General features: G+C 40.7%; 1 protein-coding gene across 1 annotated transcript in view; it reads left to right on the top strand.

Annotated features, from left to right (window-relative positions):
* The window catches only part of AXL (AXL receptor tyrosine kinase), a 227,184-nt gene that overhangs the window by 24,849 nt on the left and 176,625 nt on the right, over positions 1 to 25,710 (top strand). Inside the window, exon 2 of the mRNA XM_069207542.1 lies at positions 16,403 to 16,598. Coding sequence (XP_069063643.1) covers positions 16,403 to 16,598 — 196 coding nt within the window. The remainder of the gene's footprint in view (positions 1 to 16,402; positions 16,599 to 25,710) is intronic.

Genomic DNA, 25,710 nt, shown 5'->3' with positions numbered 1-25,710 from the left:
AAAATATGAACATGTACGACAATCTGAATGCCTCAAAGTTATTTCATAGGACTGTTTCATGGTAACTCAAATATGGAAATACCACGTCTTAATTGAATATCAAAAGTTTTTTAAAATTATTTTTTGCTGCATGGAGCCCCGAGCCTATGAATGCGGTAACACTCGCAAAACAGAAGTTCATCCTTGTTCCATACTTATATTCAACACGTTATTCCCCATTCAGTTTGCAAAGTGCTAAATGGTGGTGATATAGCGTGGTCCTATGTTTATCGCACAGATTTAACACCCACTCTAAATGAGTGAGTGGTAAAAGGTTACATTCTTCCTCTTGTTTGGTGGAGTCATGGCTAGTGCTTGGAATTTGCTTGTGTTTTTTAAAAATATATATTTTACCTTGAGTGGCCAACAATTGAAAGCACACGCTGCATTATCTGTATTTTTTGCTGCTTTATTCTCCTTTTGAAAAGTGCACTCTCCCTCCAGATTACCTGTGCAAAGGGAGGGGTTCACCTTTGAACTCTTCATTGTTTTGCTCTGGTTTCACCTGTTTGTCCAGAGTGCATACAAGATTGGAATGTGAATGCTTTCTGCAAGATTAGGAAACACTACCTCTGTGGGAAAAAGCTTGGACGGCCATAGGTTTGTGTGTACTGAAGAGTGCCGGGAAGGGATTTATTGTTTTTTAAAGCCGCCGCCAAGGCTAAAGAACTGTTGAAAAAGTCAAGAGGTGCCCTTGCATATAAATATTCAGCCCTGAAGCCCACCCTATGTTATATTTTTTCCAAAGATCTTTATTTAAGGGTGTCTTACAATAAACGTCACATAATTCAAATAATGTCATGCTATTTTCTTTATCTGTTTGCCATCGCATATATTGTTGAATGGACAGCCAAGTGTCTTGCTCTCTTTGTCCCTACTACAAGTATCCGGGCTATTATCATCAAGGGCAGTCCACACCCACCCGCACAAGGGGTTGGCTTTATCCAGTCGCATGCGTAGGCCGCCAGCTTTGTCAAGCATCTTTTTAAGCATGATAATGCGCCGAAATTTATGGAGAGACTTGGTAATGTGGAGATGTTCCACCTCAAATCCAGCAAGCTGTTGTGGGTGAGTGGCGGTGGCGGAAAGAGTGCAGATTTCAGTAAAACTCTTGGACAAATGCATTGCTAAATCCCCTTCCAGGGGACTGCATCTCAGAGCAGTTTATAAACATGTGTAAACATAGTGCCTGGTTCTGTAGTACCTCCTCCGAGAACTTACTCAAGGGTCTAGGCTTGTACAAAAGAGGGCGGGTGGAGTAAAGTGTAATTTATTTTATTAATATCTAATGCATATCTCTAAACCGCTGGCTGTGTGACACCCATGGGCTGCATATTTTTAACATACTCCTTTTCATTTCTGGGATATTCAGCTCAAAGTACTCTGTCTACTTTTTATTATAGGTTGATGTTACATCCGGAGCTGGAAGAAGTAATTCCTTTTTGTAGTTGAGGGTGTGTAAAATAATCTTGGTCGGCAATAGCCGTCAAGTTGATTACTGTTCTAATCATAGTCGGGAGGTTGACTTTCAAACTGCAGTATGACACTTTAGGTCTTGCATTAGCCGAGACCATTTCATTTTTACTAAAATTGCATGTTTAATATACTTACCATTTGTCATCAATTGGTCTTTTATTCTGTCATTCACATTTGTTGTCAGCGCACTACAGCATACAAAATGCGGCAGTGCCTCAGTCCCCTTAAGTGATTTACTCACTTCAATGTGAGTGATGGCATTATGCTCTTTGACTAAGAGCAGATCTACACACAAAATAGTTTGGACTACCTTCCCCATCCTTCCCATTGGTAAGAACCCAGAAACATTCAAATATTGAGCTACAGTTTTTGAATGCTTAGCCTTGTTGGAACAGCACTGTCCCCTGCATAGTGAAGAGGTGTGTACCCCTGCCCGAGTGCCCCTCTGCATGTAAAATTGGTATCCTGACTTTTTGTTTTAGTCATGGCATGACATCAACCTAGTCTGGCATAGAGGCCTGTCCCTGACAATGTGAAGTCCAGGACCTGCTCTGTCACTTAGTGTATTGCCTGCATTCTGGTAGCTAGAGGTCAGAGACCCAGTCACTTAAGGGAAAAGATTAATACATTGCTACCTTTAGAAATTCCATGAGTTCATTGTTAGCAAACTACTGCCAATTTGTGCTTCCTGAGCACTGCCATTTGATGGATGATAGGAAGAGGATGTTTTTAGGTAGGGCCTGTCCTTTTGTCTGTTTCTGATTGCTGCTTCTGGAAAGTGATGGTAGCCACGAGCACAGACCTCACACTTCAAGGTACCCATGCTTTGGGTAGACCCACTTAGAGCCATACCCATTTCTATTTGGCATAAGGGACATCACTGCACAAAGGCGGTGTCTGGAGAGCAGCCTGAAATTAGCTTTTGAAAGGGAACCATCCCAAACCAGTTCTAAAAACTCAGACAGTAGATCTTCATCCCCTGCCTCGAAATTTTGTATACACATGATATTTAAACCATCCCATTTTGCTCCAGTCCCAAGTTCTTTTTAACCAAGGAAGGAAGTGCTCCACAAGCACTTGGAAGAGCTGCTTTGTAATCAGGGCTGGTTTGTTTGCTTGAGTGCCAGTCTCCCAGAGGTGGGGGAACATTACCTGAAGTAAAAACTGTCTGCTGCAAGAGCTGATGGTCAGCCTAAATAGAACCAAAAATTGCCTGCCTGCTGAGACAGCAAAGAAGTTTACCTTGCTCTGCAAGATGATAGTCTGTCCAAGAGGAGAGGCTCATTATGCCACTGGTGTGAGACACACCCAGAGGAAGTTGACAACCACAAGAGAGAGGTCCAGAAATGAGCCATTTTGTGAAGGGATCCTCAGTCTCTCTGAACAGTAGTTGAGTAAGTTGTAAGAAGTCTGTACCCAAGCGTGTAATCATGTGGCACCTGACCACCTGCTGTGAGCTTGAGAGACTAGTGCTGCCGGGTGATCAGGTTGCTACTGAAGGGTGAAGCACTGATCAGCCCAGAGGAGGCAACTGTCCAAACATCAACACATGAAAACTTGGCCTGGAGGATGCAACTGCTACAAAGGTGAGTACTGAACTTCAGATGACCCCTTAGGGATGTTGTTGTTAGGGACTGGTGCTGCTGAGCAGGTCCGCATCCCAGAGCCAGTCTTGTGAAGATCATCTTTACCGGGGCAATTGTTGGGATTTACCTGGTGCAGTAAATGCCTCATCTCCACCCGTGCCTCTTGGAACTGGGGCCTTTGTCACACAGTCCATCTAATATGCACTCTGATGTTGCTGTTGTTGGAGGCTGATGCTGCTGAGCAGGACTGCATCCCAGAGCCAGTCTTGTGAAGATCACCTTGACTGGGGCAACTATTGCGATCTCCTGTGAAATAAGATTCCACACCATTAAGTTAGGAACACAGACCTCATTGGCTGCACAGCCCAGACTACCACAGACAGCCAGCAGGTAAAACATTGAGTACTGGCTAAGTATTTAGGGATGAGAGGCTGAGATGCGTGGTCAAATCTGAGGTGCCCCCTTGAGACATCTTGCAAAAGAACCACAAAGACATTGAACACAGTTGCTAATTTAACTCATCAGAACCTTTGAGCTAACTGCAGCTGAACTTAACTCTTGACTTTGCCCATATGACATTGGGAGCAGTGATGGCAGGACCTCATCAAAGAGGGAGGGAGTATAATTACTGGGAAGAAACAATACGTATAGTGCCTCACTGTTAAAGTGCAACTTAACACCACCCTCTATGACATATTATTGTGTTGTGTAGTATTTAGCCCTGCTGTGAGGTAAAGTACTAATTTCATAAAATAATCAGTGGGCTGTACATCAGTTCACTGAGTCTGTTGGTTGGCTGTTCAGTTCCGAAATGTTGTACCTCACACTACCTCCCTGAGAGACTTTTGACTGCTCATAATTGCTATCCCGACAGCCAAGTGCTGAAAAGGTTGTTGCTGACCCAGTTTGATGAGCCATGCTAGGATGGACCCCAGGATACCAGTAGCCAATAACCTCAGTCACCACAGACGTGGCCCAAGGCAGACAGCCACTGTCTGCCTTGAGGCCTTCCTGAACAGCATCTGACAAGCCATTCATATAATTTTCATATTAAACACTTGAACCTCAGTCATTTTTTTATAATCTCATTGTATACATTTAGAAGCAAAACCTTTTAGTGAAAAACATAGCTAGTCTATACAAAATATTTTTACATACCCCAGAGGATTTCAATACCAGAAATAACTACACTCAATCAAACTGCACAATAATTAACGACTAAAACTAGTTCTGAGAACCCTAATCAGAGTTGTTCTCTCAGTTACCATAGACACATACCTCAAGCAAAGCACATACCAATCTTCCCAGACAGCACATATATCTGAATTGGTAAAGAGCTCCAGCGACACACACCAAACAGCACTAACCATTACAACATAAATGCTACTTGCACATACGCAAAAGTACCACCCTGCTGTTGATTCAGCTCAAACATCAGAAAACAGGCTACGGCTTTTTACAGTATCTTCCAAGACAGATTATGGAGGTACCGAAACTCTGATAGTGATTTGAGGCCATACTATTGTATATATACCATCATAAGTATCATAAAACATAACATTATAAGATAGATAAATATTGTAATTAAATGGTTTACCTCCAATAGTTTTAGGTCTGGGATGACTTCCACTAACACACTATTAAACCCCACCACCTGCATGAAAACCACCTGCCCTCATGTCCACACAAGTTACTTTTCTTGAATATTTCTTCCATCAATGTTATGTTTGCTTGATGTCAGCTGTTGTGGCTCCTTGAAGTGTTGGTGAAGCATGGTGAAAGATCAAAAAACACATGCTGCATTATTTGAATCTGTACACAGACTTGTTTGTCTGCTGTATTTGATACATATTACAACCAGTGTTCTGTACATTCTAGACAGGCGCGTCCTAAACACCCAACTTTAGCAGCCTGAAAGGGGCGGTGTGGTGAGAGAGCGAGTACCACTGGTCAGTTTATGTCACATAAACCATTTTATTTGTTATTTATGGTTCATTTGATCTTGAGCCAAGAAGCTGGTATTCGAACATGAAGCTTTTAAATACACTGATAGATGATGGAATAATGGAACAGCTAGGTGAAGATGTATGGAGAGAAAGATGGCCAGAAGAAGGATGGAGAGAGAAGGAAGGATATTAAGGATAGAAATATTGATAAGATTGGATGGGCAGTTTGTAGACGATAAGGATGGATGGATGAATTAATGGATGTAGCGAAGGAAGGATAACTCAGGAGAAGAGAAGATGGGTGATAGGAGGGAGAAAATATAGATGAGACAAGGAAAACAAGCTGGGTGAATTGATGGACTGATGAACAGTGATAATGATGAAAATATGGAGAGAATAAAGGCAGGGAAAATGGATGAGAGAACACAAGGTGAATGAATGGATGAATGAAAATAGGAAAAGGAGAGACTGGATGGATGGAAGGACGGATGGATTAATAGATAGATAGACTGTTGAATGGGTGAATGTATGGATGGATCTTTTAATGGAGAGAAGGACATTTAGATGGATTGTTGGATAGAAAGATGTCACATTAGATGGGGAAAAAGAAGTGAAGAAAAAGGCAGAAGAAAAAGAACCAAGGAACCAAGAATGAAAGAAAGAATGAAAAAGGGCTGAAAGAATAATGGAGAGAAGGAAAGAAGGCCAAATGAGATGTGACCTACTGGATGGAACTGCTACCTTTGAAACATTGGGGCTTAGGCTCAAATCCTGGCCTTGATCTAACATCATGTTATTCTGCTCAAATCACTTAGTTAGGCCCACCCTGATGCTGCTCCAATTTATGAACAAGTTGAAGACACGCCTTTTCAAAGTACATGACATCACAATGGATAAACCAGCTACTTTACCTATCATTCATAGAGTTTATACTTGTCTTTGACCTTGTAAAGCACTCTGTGCTGCCTTTTGGCTAGGTTCATGCTATAGAAACATCACATATGAACATACACACATAAATTATCTCAAGGTACCTAAATATTGTGAAACATAATGTAACTGTGGTTATTCCCCCCTGATGTACACACTTTGGATCATCTCCCAATGCCCTACATAATGTAAAGCGCTGTGCCGCTCCCTAGTCAGGTTCCTGCTATATAAATACAAATACATATTTAGACAGAAAAGAGGCCGATAGCAAGATGGAAAGAATTATGAAACTAAGGAGAAGAAAGACGGAAAGAAAAAGGATGAAAGAAATGAAAGAGTAAAATAATAAAGCAAAATAAGGAGAAACATAAGTAAGGTAACTAAAGATACTAAAGAAGCAAAGAAAAATGATGCATCAAAGTTAAAATGAGTGTAAGAAATTTAGAAATAATTTTAAAAAAATCAAAACAAGGGCATAAAAATGAAAGATGGATAGAAGCAAGAAAGAATGAATGGGAACAAAAAAAGAAGAAGAAAATAAGGTAGGAAAGAAATAGTGTCTGTTCTTTGCTAATCTCCACATCTTCGTGTCAGAAAGCGTGTTCTTCAAGTATATCAGTTCTGTTATGCTGTGTGACAAGCTTGTCTCTGATATCCTTTAGAGTCTTGCTGGTATTCATTGGCTCAGTCAGTATGTTTTGTTGTAGGGTCTCGATCTTCACTTTTGGTTGGTCCCGATTAGTCTTCATGGGAGTTGGGACATAGTGCTTCTTTACTCCTCTTATTTTAGGTCTGGATTTTGACAGCACAGTTTCACTTTACAATATTGGCTGTTAGGGTGAATTCCTCCATTGCCACTGGATTGCTTGCGTTGAACTTCATCAGAAACTACATACCAACTATAGACCCCTATGTCTCCTCCTTCTGCCTTCCTTTTGAATGTCTTCCTCTGTGTTTTAATGTGTTAACGTTGCATGTGTTAGCACAGTAAACCCAGACCTTTTGATATTGTCAGGGCTTGTTTATCCATGCTTCTCACACTGGTTCAATCAGCTTCAGCTAAATGTAGAGCTCATTGTGACACTATGATGATACTCCCCTCTCACTGCTGCTCACTCAAACGGTATTCCACTGTAAGTTTTCTGTCTTCTGTGAAGGATTTGTTCAGAAGGATCCACAGCCCTCAATCATGTAAGGCACAATCCTACAAGATAGTGGGGGGCTTAGGAAATAGGACTTCCCCAGATAATCACCTCTGGGTTAAACTTTTAAATATGTTGGAACAAGACCTAACGCGTAAAGTCAGCCATGCCACACTCTCTCATGAGCTATTAAACACACCCAAGATGTCCTAAAAGGGCATGATGCAATCTCCTGTTTCCTGACAATGAACAGGTGTAAAGCATTGAAAAGCTGAGTAAATACTTCTCTATCGGTCCCAGACAAGTACTGTGCAAGTGTCTGGTGGTGAGAGATGTCGATCTTCGTTGACTGTACAAATGGATGCTGGGTATTGGCTTTTTCCTCCCTACAGGCTAATCTCTAGCCCTTGAGTTTACATGCCTTTGAAATACTATTGCATATTATTGAAAAAATACATTAATTTGTTTTTTCATTCATTGTCGTATTTTCATCACATTTCTAACATCTATCATGTTTTTAATGGGACCAGTAGCTTATGCAGTTCCAGTATTAGCCAAGTTATCTGGAATGTGGGGTTCTAAACATGTATTAGTTGAAATTTCACTAGTCTTGTCTTTAACTGTTTTCTATTACATCATTAGTTGCGTAGACAACTTCAAAAACCTACATACCATGTTCTTGCTTCTTCCAGCACTCGGACTTTTAGTTCACATGACTACTAGCCTGTCAGTCGTGTAATGGACCATGTTGCTGGCTTTGTAGCTGGGGAACCAAGTTTGAATTTCAGTGTTGGTTCAATATCCTGTGATTCTTGGCAAATCATTTAATCTTTCTGTGCCTCAAAAATTGAATGTGTCTGCGTAATGTAACTGGTGCTCTTGAAAGCTAGGCAGTACCTCTGGGTCGAGTTCGCATTATATAAAACTGAAAAAAGAACCTATTTGACAAGATTTCAGATTGAAACCATTGAACACCACCCCCAGCTCAAAATATATGCAAGTATGGGTGGTTGTTCTGCCAAAGGGGAAGCGATGTACAGTGGTCTCCACCTGATGGACCATCACAAGCTGGTGCCTTTAGGTTCAACTTAATGATGCAACGTAAACATTAGCCGAAATAACACAGGCTTCACTACATCCATTGTGCGACATGGTGGAAGATGGGCTTGATTTAGAACACAAGGATACCTGCAGTGTACTACACATTTTAAACTAAAATCGTTTTTGAAAGTGACTTACATTAATGTATTTAAACTATGTTTTTGAAAAAAAAAATACTAGCTGCATATTGGTGTGTTTATTTGTGCACCACTTATTCTACTTGTGTTCCACACGTTTAAAACCAAATTATCTGTTTCCTATTAAAGAACAAGAAACAAAATATTATTTTTAGGGAAAGGTGATGATGTGACAATTATAAGGAATAAAATGCCAGTGTTTATACATCAGAAAGATATTACAAGTCACTTCTGAGTTCCATGACTATATAAAGAAGTTCAGCCTCCATCCTCATTCCTTGTATATTCACAGAAGGAAGTGGAGTGAATTGCAATAGGTTTATAATGCATGGAACAGGGCACTTTACCTCATTTATGTTGTGATAAAGGAATAGTTTTTCAAATCCATTGTGGGCAATGTAAGGCCTGAGATAGTACTCTTCATCCATGGCAAATCAATACAGTCACCACAAACCACTCTTTAAATGGTTTGACTAGAGCCGAATTACTCACCCAAGACTACAGCAAAGTGTTGTGCTAAATACATTCTATTTAATAATGACAACACAAATTCTAGGATTGAACTCAGCGGTTTACTGGTAAGCAAAACACCTTTGCCAACCACATGCACCAAAAACCCCAGTCACTCCAATAGAAATTAGAAACTGATCATATTGCAGCCAGATGCCATGCCATCCCAATGCAGTCAAGTATCATCCAATATATCTAGTGCAATCTCATTGGATGTTCTTAGTGCATGATATGCCCACTCTTTGTAACCAAGCAACTCAATTCCTTGCATTCCCAAACCCCATAAAAGCCATCAGTGCACAATTTTTCAGCTTTGCTTGTCCTCTGTCGCCTTAAGTTTGCACTCGTGCAAACAATCAAGCAAGCCTTTTTGCATAATTTTACTGAGTAAATAACAAGGTATTGGTCATACTTACAGGGAGTGCAGAATTATTAGGCAAGTTGTTTTTTTGAGGATTAATTTTATTATTGAACAACAACCATGTTCTCAATGAACCCAAAAAACTCATTAATATCAAAGCTGAATATTTTTGGAAGTAGTTTTTAGTTTGTTTTTAGTTTTAGCTATGTTAGGGGGATATCTGTGTGTGCAGGTGACTATTACTGTGCATAATTATTAGGCAACTTAACAAAAAAAAATATATACCCATTTCAATTATTAATTATTACCAGTGAAACCAATATAACATCTCAACATTCACAAATATACATTTCTGACATTCAAAAACAAAACAAAAACAAATCAGTGACCAATATAGCCACCTTTCTTTGCAAGGACACTCAAAAGCCTGCCATCCATGGATTCTGTCAGTGTTTTGATCTGTTCACCATCAACATTGCGTGCAGCAGCAACCACAGCCTCCCAGACACTGTTCAGAGAGGTGTACTGTTTTCCCTCCTTGTAAATCTCACATTTGATGATGGACCACAGGATCTCAATGGGGTTCAGATCAGGTGAACAAGGAGGCCATGTCATTAGATTTCCTTCTTTTATACCCTTTCTTGCCAGCCACGCTGTGGAGTACTTGGACGCGTGTGATGGAGCATTGTCCTGCATGAAAATCATGTTTTTCTTGAAGGATGCAGACTTCTTCCTGTACCACTGCTTGAAGAAGGTGTCTTCCCGGAACTGGCAGTAGGACTGGGAGTTGAGCTTGACTCCATCCTCAACCCGAAGAGGCCCCACAAGCTCATCTTTGATGATACCAGCCCAAACCAGTAGTCCACCTCCACCTTGCTGGCGTCTGAGTCGGACTGGAGCTCTCTGCCCTTTACCAATCCAGCCACGGGCCCATCCATCTGGCCCATCAAGACTCACTCTCATTTCATCAGTCCATAAAACCTTAGAAAAATCAGTCTTGAGATATTTCTTGGCCCAGTCTTGACGTTTCAGCTTGTGTCTTGTTCAGTGGTGGTCGTCTTTCCGCCTTTCTTACCTTGGCCATGTCTCTGAGTATTGCACACCTTGTGCTTTTGGGCACTCCAGTGATGTTGCAGCTCTGAAATATGGCCAAACTGGTGGCAAGTGGCATCGTGGCAGCTGCACGCTTGACTTTTCTCAGTTCATGGGCAGTTATTTTGCGCCTTGGTTTTTCCACACGCTTCTTGCGACCCTGTTGACTATTTTGAATGAAACGCTTGATTGTTCGATGATCACGCTTCAGAAGCTTTGCAATTTTAAGAGTGCTGCATCCCTCTGCAAGATATCTCACTATTTTTTGACTTTTCTGTGCCTGTCAAGTCCTTCTTTTGACCCATTTTGCCAAAGGAAAGGAAGTTGCCTAATAATTATGCACACCTGATATAGGGTGTTGATGTCATTAGACCACACCCCTTCTCATTACAGAGATGCACATCACCTAATATGCTTAATTGGTAGTAGGCTTTCGAGCCTATACAGCTTGGAGTAAGACAACATGCATAAAGAGGATGATGTGGTCAAAATACTCATTTGCCTAATAATTCTGCACTCCCTGTATTTGCTTTAATCCAAATTAAATCAAGATGCTAGCACCCAGGCAAAAAACAGGAAAGTATGTTGGCCCTGCTGTTGCCTTGTATAAAAAAAAAGGTATCATGCAAATACATTTTTTCCACTTTTAAAATGTGAAAAAATGAAACTTAGCTTTAGGTAAAATAGATTTCATTCATTTCTTATCACAGAAAAAGCGTACACTTTACAAAGTCATTTTGCTCCTTTTTTTAACAAGATGTATTATAAAGTTTCAGGTCTTCCTCTCTTGCAAGGCCATACTTGTCGCACAATGTCCTGCACATAAATATGTCTAGTGTAACACAAACGCTCTATTGCACAAGAAATATTATTTATAGACAACAGAGGTGTGATATACCTTTGCAATGAATTCACAATTGGCTTCCTCCATTTTTGGTCTCATGCAAAAATATTTATGCAAAATAGATTGAGACAAATCGCTTTCGTTTAAACACAATATTGCAACCAGCCACAGTGGAGCTGAATTTGCTTGAAACGTTCTTTTCCACCAAAGCAAATTTGATTTAATGTGGAGCCTTTTTGACTAAAACTCTATTCCTGCTCTCAAATACTGGTAGTGGGTATGACTTTTCCACCTGTGTTGAAACCCCCTCTTCCTATGTCTCTCCCTTCTTCAAACATGCTTTATTGCCTTAGGCGTTCTTTCACCATCTTTCACTTCCCCTAGTTCTGATATTGCTCTTGTGTATCTGAATGTGTTCTTCTGTCCCTCTTTGGTAGTCGGATAATTGTCCATTCATTGTCTGTTGCTGAATGATAACATCCGCTACTTATACTGTACTGTCGCCAAAGAATCCGGTGTCCTGCAATCTTGTTTAATACAGCATACTGTGTTCTCCCATTCATAAAGCAATACGTAACTGAATAATGGACAATCGACTTTCAGAGTGCGAGGTACCGTGCCAAATAAAGGGCATTAACATGTGAATACGCCAATAAACTGTGCCTAATCTGGAGCAGTTGCATAGAAGTATTACAGTTTTGGGCCCACTTTTCAACATTATCATTGGGACAGTAGGGCACTTCTGTGTAGGATCTTCATTATTTCATTAGGTAGACTGCCCTATTTATAGTAAATAGCACAGAAGTATGTTAGAAGCATTACAGTTAAGCCTCTCCCCAGACATGTTATAGCTTCAGTGCAATCCAGTGTACCAAATCCCAACATTTCGGTAGAAATACTACTTTTGAGCGACAGTTCCACAACTGGACCAAATTCCAGTGAAAACGTCGAATATGATGCCTATGTTATGCCTGTGTCTGGAGTAAATTTCTGACTTGTTTCCATTTCTATGAATTTCATGAATATCCCTGGTTTTCTATGCAGGTTGTACATTTCCATGTATTGTTAAATGCCCGAACATTTCCGGATGTGGAAATGAAATGGGTGATATTTAATATTGATGAAATGTGAGGCAAACGTGCAGTTTCACTGGGAAATATTGTTCCACATTGAAAAACCCCGTACATCTAATTTAAATCCAATATTGGGATTATCCTTCCCCAGCACCCGATAAAACCAGATGTATCCCTTGATAGGAGTACATTTGCAAACATTTTCATGGTGGAAATGTTCCTTAAAAATGTTGGTCAATATAAAAAAATATACCAGTTTGTAAGTGTTCACAAACTAACAAACTATCACAAGTGACTCATCCAGGAATACCAACAAACCGATCCCTCTTCTTGAACTACAAGCATGGAAATACCACCATTCTGGTATATAAAAGATACCTTGTTTAAGCATAGACTGTTTTTCTCTCTTAATTCAAATTCTTATTTGTAGGATGGTGTTCTCGAAGTAAGAACAATCTCAAATTTGCGCATTTCTTTAAAAGGTTTGAATAATGAAATGCTGTCTATTGAGAAACTTAGGGCCTCATTATGAGTCTGGCGGTCTTTAGACCGCCAGACCCATGGTGGTGGTTGTACCACTGCGGCAGTGGCGGCCTGACCGCCGACACCGCCATGCTGCTGCCAGCCTGCAGACCGGCGATCCCGGCGGTTGCAATCCGGCCCTGCCAGCCTTTCCATTGTGGTGTGGCTGGCAGAATGGGGGTGCCTGGGAGGCCCCTGGGGGCCCCTGCACTGCCCATGCACCTGGCATTGGCTATGCTGTGGCCCCCATGAACAGCCCGTCGCGCATTCCACTGCCCGAATTATGGGCAGTGGAATGTGCGATGGGTGCTGCTGCACCCGCCGCACCTCCACATTGGCTCCTGCTCCATTACGAGCCGGCGCCAATGTTAGGTCCCTGCAATGAACTCTTAATATGGCGGCGGTGTTCATGCCGCACAGGCGGTCTGATGGAGGAACGAGTTTGGCAGGCGGCCTCCGCCATCCACCAAACTCGTAATTAGACCCATAATGTGTGTTAGACCTGACAGCATTAGGATGGTCTTCCTCTGAACTTTTTGGCTTCTGCCTCACATTTTTTGCAGATTTATTTTCGCTGGCCTTTGGACTCCGAGCACTTTACCACTGCTGACCAGTGCTGAAGTGCATGTGCTGTCTCCCTTGAATATGGTTGGATTGGTCTATACCTGACTGGCATATATAATTTACTTATACGTCTCCAGTGAAGTGCACTACATGTGCCCAGGGTGCCAGGGACTGTAAATTAAATTCTACAAGTGGGTCTGCAGCACTGCTTGTGCCACCCACTTAAATAGCACTTTAAAACACGTTCCAGCCCTGCCATTGCAGCCTCTATGCCCTACTTCCATGTTGATTTGGCATTTAAAAGCCCTTGCAAAGCCTTAAATTCCCCTTTTATTACATACAAGTCACCCCAATGTAGGCTCTAGGTATCCCATAGGGCAGGGTGTCATGTAATTAAAAGGAAGGACATATACTTTTAAGTTGTACTTGTCCTAGGAGTGAAAAAATCTCTATTTCATTTTTCACTACTGTGAGGCTTTTCCCACCCATATGATAACATTGATGATTCCTTATTACATTTAATAAGCTGTAATTCCTGATTGGGAAGGAGTAGACCTGTCATGTTTAGTACCTATAGAATTGTAATGATAAATTCTCATTAATGGTAAAGTAAGATTTTTTTGTTACAATTTTCAAAATGCCACTTTTAGAAAGTTGCATTTTACTGTACTTAGCCCTGTATAACTGTAGCCTGTTTCCAATACACGTCTATGGCGGGGTGGCAGCTGGGATTGTGAAGGAAGCTTCTATTTGACTGTGGGTTATCAACATCCTGATGGGCCATCCTGGGCAGGATTGGAGAGAGGAGCTGGGCACAGCCTCACACTCTCACCAGAGTAGGCTGTGCTGTGTCCCAACACAAAGGAGTGCTTAACCCTCTGTAGTGAGTCTAGAGCCGGGGCAGAAAGGGAGGACATCAGTGCGTTTCAAAGCCCTTCTTTGAAGTCTCCTCCACTTCAAAGGCACCACTCAGTATAAGAACTGGACTTCTGACCTCACCCTCAGTAAAGATGTGTCCATGCTCTCCTTAGGAGTATACCTGGAATTTTTTTGAGAGGGAAGATAGATATGTCTAGTACATAAGGTACACAGAACGCAACTGTCAAAGGGAGGCCACTGACATGACCACACCAACTCAGTACACTTCTGGACCTGTGGATGCCCACGCAGGACGAAGGACATGCTGTGCTGCTCCAAGGACTGCTACTCCGCCGGACTGCTGCTCTGGAAGAACTGCTTTCTTGCTGTGCTGACCTGCTGCCTGCTGCCCTCCTTGCCTGGGTGAGAAGGACTGGACCCACAACTCTTGAACTCAGAACCAGAGTGATTGCAAGGGCTTGCTGGCTTCCCTTCTTTTCTTCTTAAGTCTCAGGTACACAAAAGACTTCCAACTCATCACCTCAATCAACTGGACTTTGCTTGCTGCAAGCCTTGCCCTACCAAGTGGTGCCAATCCAGTCCTGAGGTCTTGGAAGTGGGTATTAAGTGCTGCTTCAGTCCAAAATCCATGCATTGATGCTGTTGACCCCTTGGAGCCAACACATTTCCATCAATGCCAATGCATTGCTGCTGCTGCGAGGATCGAGTACATTGCATTGTCATCGATGGTACATTGCTGCGAGGATCAGGTACACCACATTGCTAACTGTGTGACTCCACTTCCATACCCGATGCATCTCTGACTTTGCGTGGCTCGGAGCCAACGCATCGCCTACATCTTTTGGATTGATTCCAGCGCATTGCCTTCTTTGCTCCTCGCATCTTGCTCCTGACGTCGATGCAACTTCAAAAAGATCCAAGATACTGTTTCACTGGTCCAAGGCTGATTCCTGTATCTGACCAACACTCTGTTGCAATCAGCCTGACTTTTCAGATTTGACATAGTCTAGCACAACCAGATAGCCCCGGTAGGTGGTTTATGCTGTTAAGCACAAGTACGTTTATTCTTTGAAAATTCATATCACAACTTCTACGAATTGGATTTTTGTCATTTTAGTCTTTTTTGTTTATTAAATTAAGATTTTTTTTTTAACCAAGCGTGGTGTCTTTTTGTGTGGTGTTTTCACTGTTTTACTGTTGAAAGTATAGCACAAATACTTAACACATTGCCTCCTAAATTAAACCTGAATGTTCTGTGCCATGCTACCATGGGGTGAACACAGGTTAATTTAGGGTGTGTCTGACTTACCCTAACTAGGATTGTGGTCCTTGCTTGGGCAGGGTGCTTTCCTCTGCCAAACAGAAACCCAATTTCTAACAATGTGCAATACTGTTCTGCAGGGCTATGCATGCTGAGTAAACCCAAACTGAAGTACAGTTTTAAAAACATAACTGGGATAAGCAACATACAAATCATGCCTTTTATTATAAGTAGAGGATACACTCAGACTTATTTTTATATCATCATTTGATATGCTGTAAACTACATATTTTACCCTGGAAGATTGAAGGGACATCATTGATAAAATTCCAGTTGTATTTTTCTATGTAAGCAAAAATCATGATTTGCTTGCGAACAACATTTTACATAGGGTGTTGATTACGTATACTTTTCTTTTGTAAGAATGTTGTTAGCTTTTTCTGTCGAGTTAGTTCCCTCTTGTATCAGTGTGCTAAAAACTAAAAATAGCTAGTGTATAACAGTAGGTAACAGGCTACAAAAAAATTCTCTTGTCACATAATTTGCTTTTCCATGCAGATTTTTTTTTTCGTTCACTGTTTCATACTTGATTAAACTCTGCCCCATAATTTGATCATGCATTGCTACAAAAGACTGAGGCAATTCCATAGCAATACTATATGAATACTGAACTGTATTGTAGTGTGTCAAAACTACATTACCTTATGATTATTACAATTACGTATTAAGCCCTTAGATTTGCTGTGCGTGTAGTAGTCTACATGGTGCCAAATGGCAGGGTTATTATTGGAATGCCCTACTAATGTACAAACTACAACACATTAACATGGAAACAAAAGAGAGAAGTGCAGTATGCTAAATCAAGAATACTTCTACATCAGATTTTCTTGTGGCTTTCTATCACTAATTGGTATGATGTTTTTTCCACCCTTCTTGCAGATCTCTTTATCGAACACCCTACAAATTTGACGACCTCTCTGGGGAAGGATGTGACGCTTAGCTGTACTGTGAGTGTGACTGGAGAGTTACCTGAAATTAACTGGCTACGTGATGGAGAGCCATTAGATGACGCTGACAATGATCTGGTCATGATGCCCATGGCGGACGACTCTTGGCTGGCGATCAGCCATCTCAGGTAGGGAAAATTCTTTAACTGTACTCTGGAATCTCAAGTCCAAGAATGTTGTGGTGCACTATTATTGTGGACAAAGCATTGAGTAGCAAAATATCAAAAAGTAAGTGCATATGGGGACATATGCATTTACTATTAGTAACTGCACATCTATGTACCTTAAAGACATATATATTGTCAAGGTACATGCATGCAGAGTTAGGTAAGGACAAGGTACAACTATGCGTTTTTCAATATATTTTGTCCCTTAATATTCTGTCTAAGATATTAGTTTCGTACGATATTCTGTATTTGAAATTCAGAATTTGGGCCAACTTCTTTCAATGTGCTCTAATATGCTGGACCTTGCATGGCACTTCACAACACCAAGTACCAAGGTAGACTGTAATAGATTGAGGAACCATTGTCCTAGGAGAGCAGTGTTGATCAAGCAATACCAGTGCTGTGCAGGGTGAGCCCTGGAGAGTGAGGTAGGTCACTATATCAGATGTGGTATATTGCATGGCAATAATAAGGCATCCAGAATGGACTTAGCACTGCACTCTAAGGTAGGTGTGTGATTACTTTTCTTAGTTATTCTTATACTTACCCCATAAGGTAAATATTGTTTGAGGTAAGAAAAGTAAACTTTTCAATATGGTAGTACTTCGATGTAGTGGTTCTGCTTTTCTTGTAGATCAATGTTAATTACCTTGATGTAGTGTCATAGGGCTATAGGAAGATGTTACCTCCAACAAAAAATTAAGATCTCGCTATTAAACTTTGTTTTAGGCTGGAGTTGCCTAGCAGGATGGACATTATACAATATAGCCTTCAGGTAATAGAGCAAAGAGCCTCACAAGTAAAATACTCCAGAACTGCTCACTTTCATGTACATTATCCTCAACCTTATGTTTCTGGGCAATACCTTCCTTCCATCAGGGGGTCTTTAGTCTGCATCCCGTATTGGAGTTAGTTCAAGGTTTGGAGTGGAATGACAATTCTCCAGTTAACATGCAGAGAGAATCTTTATTTCATTAAAGATAATGGAGGCTAACATTATGCATCAATCCTTTATTGCTGCCCCCATGCAGCCCTTTAAAGAACATCAAATACATCATAAACAAAAATTCCATATTTGGAATTTTAAAAGCAATATGAGTCCATAACACCTAAGCACATTCCTCTTTAGGGTGCAACGAGACAAACAATATTCTTCTGGCTTGATAGCAAAAGTTTTGTATTACAAGGAGGTGTCTGAAAGAAAAGAGAGAGAAGGTGATACCACAACTCATTGATATGAGCAAAAACTTCAAACTGTAAAAGAAGGACATCAAATAAGTGAATAATTAAAACTGAATTATATGACCAAAAACATTGTTATATGCGTTATTGATCATAATCAATAAAATTGGGTGTGGTGGGAGGGATAATGTTAGCCTCCGTTGTCTTTAATGAAATCAAGATTTTCTCTGGATGTTAATTGGAGAATCGTCATTTCATTACAAGACTGGAGGCTATCATTATTCATGTTTAAAGCTCTCTAGCACCAGACTGCGCACATGCTCCATTGGTTTAAGATAGAACTTTGCAAAAGTGCAAGCACTCAACCAGTCTGCTGCCTTCAAAATATCAGTAAATGTTCCACCTGCCCAAAAAACCTTACTAGCCATTGCCCTACTAGAGGAGTGAGCTCCAAACTTTGACAAATAAGTTCCAGCTTCAGAAATCACTGCTCTTACTCACCAGGAAAGAGTAGAAGTTGATGCTTCCCTATAAGGTTTCACATATGAGATTAATATTTGATCTTTACCATCCACTCTGAATTCTAGCATCCTTTGTTCATGTTCATAAAATTTCATACAATTCACACCACACAGTTTCTTGCACTCATTGAAAACAGGAGAGAAAATGTTTTCAGACGTCCTCTTGGTCCTTTTCCAAATATCGAAGTGAACTCCATCTGGGGAGTAGAACCTATTGCATAGTTCTAAAGACAACATCAGAGACACTTCTAAAAGAAATGAGACAAAGCAAAGCTGCTAATTGTCAAGATATTTGCCTCAGTGATAGGTAAATATTATCTGTACAAGAAATGAAGAGGTCAATATCCTGATTGCCATTCTACAAAGAATCGTACTGAGTCCTAGGAGGCAGTTTGAGCCTTAGTCCTTTCTTTACCCTTGGGACCAAAGGGTCACTGCCAATAGCAAAGTTATTTACCAAGGAATTTCCAGCTGAAATACCTCACCTGTAACAGTTAACCGTTTTCTGAGAGAGACCTGACCTGAACTGCTCAGCGAGATAATTTACTTCTTCTACTGTAGGAGTCTGTATGGGATCCAAATTCCTTCCAAGCACCAACACCACCACTTCCTCTATACTCCTCTATATCTTTTACTGGTACCTGGTGCCCAGGACTCATCCAATACGTTTTTAGCCTCTCGCGAAAGGCCCAAGTATCTAGAGGATCCCCTGATATCCTCCAAACAAGAAGGTTCATGTTCCCTTCTAACACTAAAGAATGTTCCTTTATTTCCTGACATTCCAATAGGCCTAGACACACTGGTACCAAACAGGAGATCTCTACTGCCTGTTTTATTACCCCAGGAAACTACACCTGAGAAATCCAAAAGGGAGATACCAGGACAATCTTGCAACGTTCCCTTCGAACCTTTAACACTCTCTAAATTGGGGCAATTCTCTCCCTTCTAAGTCTGTACAAAGGTGTCCACTGCTAGCGCTTTGGGGTCTGGTCTCCAAATGGAGCCACTTGTTACCTGAAATGTCAGTCTGCTGGCAAATAGATCTAGCACCAAGTGGCTGATGGTAAAACAAAGGGAAGACAGGAGAATTTGTATAAAATGCCTCTCCAGCTGAATAGTAAAAACCTTTGAGAACTGGCGTCCATAGGGATTGTGAATCATGCATCTTTCGACCAACTTCACCATCCAGTCCCTGAGTTCTAGAAAGTCTCGTAAAAGATGGATTCCCTCCATTTTGAAATGACTGTAAACTAAGAATTTGTTTAATTCCTTTAGATTTATTACTGGATGCCAACCTTTGTACTTCTTCTTGACCAGAAAGATCGTGCTAACAAAGCCCATCTCTGACTCCAAAACCCCGGAAATCATCCTTTTTTGCAACATTAGAGCAACCTCTGAATCTACTAGTGTTATATGATCCTGATCAAAAGATAACTCACTAAGTTGACAAATTTGGGAAGAGGTATCCCAAAAATCAGTCTTGAAACCTTTCACGGTCAGCAATACCCGTGAGTTTTTTGTCATGGTTTACCAGTTTTGAGCGAACGATCGTAATCTTCCCCATACCTTTGTATGGGAAAAAACAACTAAAGGGTGTACTCTTACCTTGATCACCAGCTCATTGAGGTTCTCCTCTGCCACGAGAGCAGGAGAATTAGCCTCTCTGATGGAAGAAGCCACTGTCAGAGCTGGAATTTCTTCCGTAGTCCTGTTGATCCTGGTACATAGGCAAGGGAGCAACTGGTATGTCATGCATGCTAAATAGGGGGAATACACTTCTCAGTAGCCTGGCTCAATGATTTTCAGTGTGTGAGATACAATTAAATATTTCTGTATTAAAGTGCCCTTTCTTACACAATTAAAAGTATATTTCATGCCAGTAGTTGCAATCTGGCACCCTCTTTTGCATATCTGTGAGGAAGTTGCCTGTGTATGGTAGTGCAGCACTGATTCTCAGTGTAGGATCTTCGATATTGCATCATCAGCAGTTTCTTACATCTAATCAGTTTTGGTTTGAGTCCTATCTGCCTGTTCCTCCATTTACAAGAACTTGAGTTTGAGCTTGGTGAAAGCTCATCTGTACATTTTCTTGCCAGAGTGAGACTGTGCTCTTTTTGACCGTGGGCAGAGGTAACCCTTCCCACCCTCTCTTGTGACTCAGAAGATTTCCAAATGTCCTCATTGAGAATGTTTGGGATGTGACAAAGGAAATAGAGGAATAGAGAAATTGTGAGTTTCCTTAAAAGGCAATTAGGCTGCAACTATAGTAGGAAGTCTGACTCACAATCTACTCTAGGCATTTTATTAAATTTATATTTGTTATAATGTTGAAGCTTCTCTATCAGAACTAATTTTCATTGTAGCAGTACATTAGAACAATTGTCAAAAGAACAGTCTTTTATAGATAGAATCTTGATGCAGGAATTTTAGGAGGGTGAAATCACCATGACAAAACAACACTCATTCGTGAGGTGTATATTTACATTTGCAGGATGGCATAGGTATAATTATCTCAGGGCCATGAGGAGGGAACCTGGTTGGATTCAGCTGGCATTTTCAAAATGAACAAGTTATCTTTCAAGGGAAGGAAGGAGGGCTTGACAGCTGGGCTGCCTTGCAGATTGATAGAGAGGAAAATCCAATAAAAGGGTCCGAGCAGTTGAAAGGATCAAACTTTTAAGATCTCTTTGGAACATCAACTAAGATTTGACTGGGAGAATGAACATTGCAGGCAGAGGGGAGAGTGAAAATGAGAGAGACAAGCGGTTGCGATAATATAAATTTGAGTAATATGTTTGCATTAACACATGGGTTTAACAGAGAACTAGTCTGAACAGGTGCATGTTTGAGGAGTTTTAGCAACATCCTTGTAGAGAAACGTATTATTTTATTGGGGGACAATAGGCTCTTGAAACCCTGTTCCATAATGCTTCCTGCCTACTTATCCACTTTGACCTTTCATCACTGTTCGACACTCTACTAGCACTACTTGGGGAAAAAATGAGGCTACCTGGTAATCTTCTAAAATGGTTCACAATTTCTACTAAATTGACCACAATGAGGCAAAGTGGGTAGCTCACTATCAAGTGCATGGAGTCCTTGAATGTTTCACCATCCCTCCCATACAAATTTTATATAGAACCACTGACTGAGATACTCGAGAATGTGAACCTCACCTTCCACATGTATGCTGATGACACCCAGCTGCAGATAAAAATGTGCTCCTTGGAGGATATCATCTGACTCAATGACACTATAACAAAACCCAAAGCTTGCTGCACAAAATCACCTCATAATAAACTTTCTGAAAACAGAATTCCACCTCGTCTCACCACCCAACAGCACCACCCCGTAACGGAGTGAATCAACCACCTAGATGCCTTGAATGCAAACCAGCCATCATAGAATCACCAAAATACTGTTCCTTCAAGAGTTTCAAGCCCCTCCATCTGGAACCTAAGGGATTTATAAAGATGAAGGACTACTCTTGGACCTTTCCATGGTTGGCCCAGAGAATATGGAACCCGACCCGATTCGACGAACCCTTCAATTGTAGCTTTCAGAAACGAGATGAAAAGGGATGCTATTCAACAGATTCCTCCTGTAAGGACTGAGATAAGGATGACCCAAGGACCACCTGACTCTGTTCTACAAAATGCAGGTGTATTGATTTTGTTGAACAAGTCTCAGGAAAATGACAAAGAGCATGGAACTATATTTGATCTGTAACAGTGGATGGTTGATCTGTGAACAGTACTCTAATACCCTCCAGTCATGTTACCACTTTATAAAACTCTCTAGTGTGGGACTAGAGCTAGTTAGCTGCCACGGTTATCCATTTTACTCATCCCTATATAACTGATGGTTAATTTGGCTATCTGGAATGGGAGGTAGGGTCAGTTCTTTTTGATGCTGGCTTGTTGAGATCAGTCAGCAGATGCAGTACAAGATATCAAACACTCCGTTTAAAAGATGGAACTGATTTGTGCTCCTGGCTAAGGGGGAGACAGAGAATCTCAAGGTTTGAGGATGGAGGTTGGTTTGGTTGTGGGAGTAGGGGACATGAGAAAGAAGATTTTCTTTCTTGTGGATAAGTTTAGCCAGTGTTTGAAATTGAAAAAATAGAAGTGCAAGTGTCCTATACTAGAGTACCTTCTTGCATTTGAGACGTGTCGGTATTCTCCATTTTAAAGTATCGCATCTTTGCTGAGAAGGGCAGCTACTCTCCTTATCAAAAGAAAAAAGTGCAGGTATTGAGTGCCTGACAGTACAGTTTCATTTTATAGCACTGTTTTTAGCATGAAGGAGTGGGAAGCTATCCACTGCTTGATAGCTGTGAGACATTCCGAACGTTTTGCTTGAAAGAGGGTGTGAGAGATGGAAAAAGAGGCTTTTATTCATCTGGGAATCCAGATGTCATTGTCATCAACGTCCTCCAGAGCCTTCTGTTTCTATAGACTGTGGAGCAGGCCTAAACAGTTAAGAACATAGGACCTAATTTATATGTCCCTCCCTGTCAACATAGTGGTCTACCCACCAAATTTAATTTCAGGTAGACCATAAGTTTGGCAATGGTGGAGACTACTCTGTCTTTGCTGTGGTCAAATGTCTCAGACATTCATCTGGAATAAGAGTTGTCGGAGAAATGGATACATGTCCGCCCACCCTATTTAGATGTATTTTTACTGATTCTCAGCGCCAGGCAAAACCCTGGGGTGATGGGCAGTAAAATCTTATTAATGCCCCCTTCCATCGTGGTAGAAGACTCCTATGGCAAATAGAGCATTATTTTTTCTTTACAAAGAGAGAATCCTATTTCAGGATGTTCTTTTTGTAAAGAAAAAGAAACACTCTGTGCTACAGGCTGAAGCAGCCGTGGCAAAGAGTGAAGTACATTGGCAGAAAACGCAGTTGTTTCTGGCAATGCTTCTCTAAATGACAGCCTGCTTGGCAGTCATTTATAAATTAGGCGGGCAGTCCCTCTGCCATGTGGATGGAGTGATTTGCTCCATCCCCTTGGCTGAATGCCGGGCCGTCCACCTATATATAAATGTAAATCTCGGCCATAATGAGCGGAAATCTATGCCAGGTTCACTTTTTAGAATATAGCAAGGGTGGTGAAGTGCTGACTTCAACATTGGAAGCATATGCGTGTGATGCTCTAATTTTGTCTACAGAACTGTACAAAATTCATAATTCCGCAGTTCATGGAACATGGAAAATATTTTTTCCAGTGACTCTGACAGATTTTCTCTGTAGGTAATTCTGCTTTTAACAGAATGTGTGTAAAATGCTTCTAAGTTATTATTCACTAATTATATTTAAAACCTTACTTTTTCCTGCCTAACATCTCGAAACACCCCAAAGCGTTTTCTTTCAATTGGTGTGATGACAAGAAAAGTATGAAAAATTTGTTTTATTTTATTTATTTGCTAGTGTTTGAATTTATAGCTTTTTCTTCTGCAAACCCTATATTTGCAGGTCTTTCTCTCAGAATATAAAAACACTGTTTGCAAAGTATTTCAGCTAATTTCAGGAAGTGTGCAAAGGTGAAATTCTGCCATTTCACAATTCCCGAATCTGATGTTTGATCAAAAAAGCTGCATGCTGACGGAAATTCTAGTGCATGAAGATGGTACTTCCCAGGATAGTGGTTGCCTGGGGTCGATGTTAAAATGTCCGCACCATGAATGTAGTTTAACAGCTAGGAGTTGGACCACATGATTTAAAGTCAACTTGCCCTGAATTTGAACTTGGTGAGCTGATCACCTTTTGCCTCACACCACTGTCAAATGCCGCCCAGATTCTGGTGACATTAGCAGCCGAGCAGGTGCATTTCTGCTTATTTGTTCATACTAGAGAAGCCAAAAAGAACACAGATGAGGGGAATCTCGCAAAACTGATCGGACTGGATTCCAAGCCAAGTGCTGAACCACAATATTTTTAAATGCAATATTTTTAAAAGGTGGTTCTACAGTCTGCTGACTGGTCCTATGGGTGTTTTCCTTTCCCGTACCATTACCAAAATATGTTTTATACTATGGGGACAGGTTTGCCAGTTGGCCCATTGTTGTTTTCTTACTTTACCTTCAGCATTACTCATGTGGGAAGCCAAATTAATGTGTACCATTAGCTATGAGGAAGAATGCAGGTTTAGTTTACCACTGAAATGTTCTTGGTTTTTGTAAATTTGTTTCCTGTTGATGTCTGTCTGGTGACATTCATGGAGAGTAGATTATATATGTGTGTACATATATATATATATATATATATATATATATATATATATATATATATATATATATATATATATAAAAAAAAAAATATATATATATATATTATCTACAACTATATTTAAAATAATATAGACAATACTGAAAAACATTCATATAACAAATCAAACAGTAATTCAAGCCCTTATCCTGTCCAGATTGGTCTATGGTAACATTCTTTATTTTGGGGCCTCAAAAACCTCACGTAAACATCTGCAGGTGGTCCAGATCAAGGCTACTAGACTGTTATTTTATCTCCCTAAACGTCCCTCCACATCCAGTTTTCTTCAATACCTCCAGTGGTTGCTGTGGAAAAACGTATAAGGTTCCAGGCTTTGTTCTACATACTTAAACCCATGTCTAATGAAGGTCCTCGATACCTGTGGACATTAGTGATTCACTGCCATCTCAGTTGTTCCTGCTGATTCAGTCACAATCACATTCTTTGTGCTGTCCCCGGAATTAGAATATCATGTCTGAATGGCCTCTCTTTTTCTTACCTGGATCCTAAACTGTGGAATGCTCTTCCTGACTCGATGAGAATGTGCCCATCCCTCGGTGTTTTTCAAAAATGTCTGAAAACTTAGCTAATCTAACTTTTCTTCTGATTCCAGTCATGTCACCTTACTATACATGCCTAGTGCTAGGAAAACGTTTCGGCTAGCCACGTACTCTATAAAACCTCAATAACAATAATAATAATAATAATACCTGCAATATTTGGTCCCTTGATGTTCTTGACATTGAAAGATTTCTGTTACTTGATATTTCTCAAACAATATTTCGATTGAATACTTTAAAAGCTATGCCATACAGCGAGAAGAGGTTTTGTCTTGAACCTTCCCAAGAATCTGCATTATCTGCAATCCTGTAGAAGGATTTCTTCAACTCTCTATAAGCATATGTGCTCCTGACTAGCTGTCAGAGTTCTTCGTGGCTGGCCACCTCAGTTGGCTCTTTCAGTCTTCTACCTGGTGTAGGCACTATTTAGGCAGCTCAACTAACTAATGTCCTCCCTGCAGTACTCTCAGGGTCAGTTGATAGGGGATATGGTGGACATCCATCAGGAGCAACAGTTCCATCCCGATGAAAGGATTC

This window comes from Pleurodeles waltl, chromosome 9 (assembly GCF_031143425.1).
Source record: "Pleurodeles waltl isolate 20211129_DDA chromosome 9, aPleWal1.hap1.20221129, whole genome shotgun sequence".
Lineage (NCBI taxonomy): Eukaryota > Metazoa > Chordata > Amphibia > Caudata > Salamandridae > Pleurodeles > Pleurodeles waltl.
Note: the sequence above shows the minus strand (reverse complement) of the source record. Positions and strands in the feature narration are given on the sequence as shown.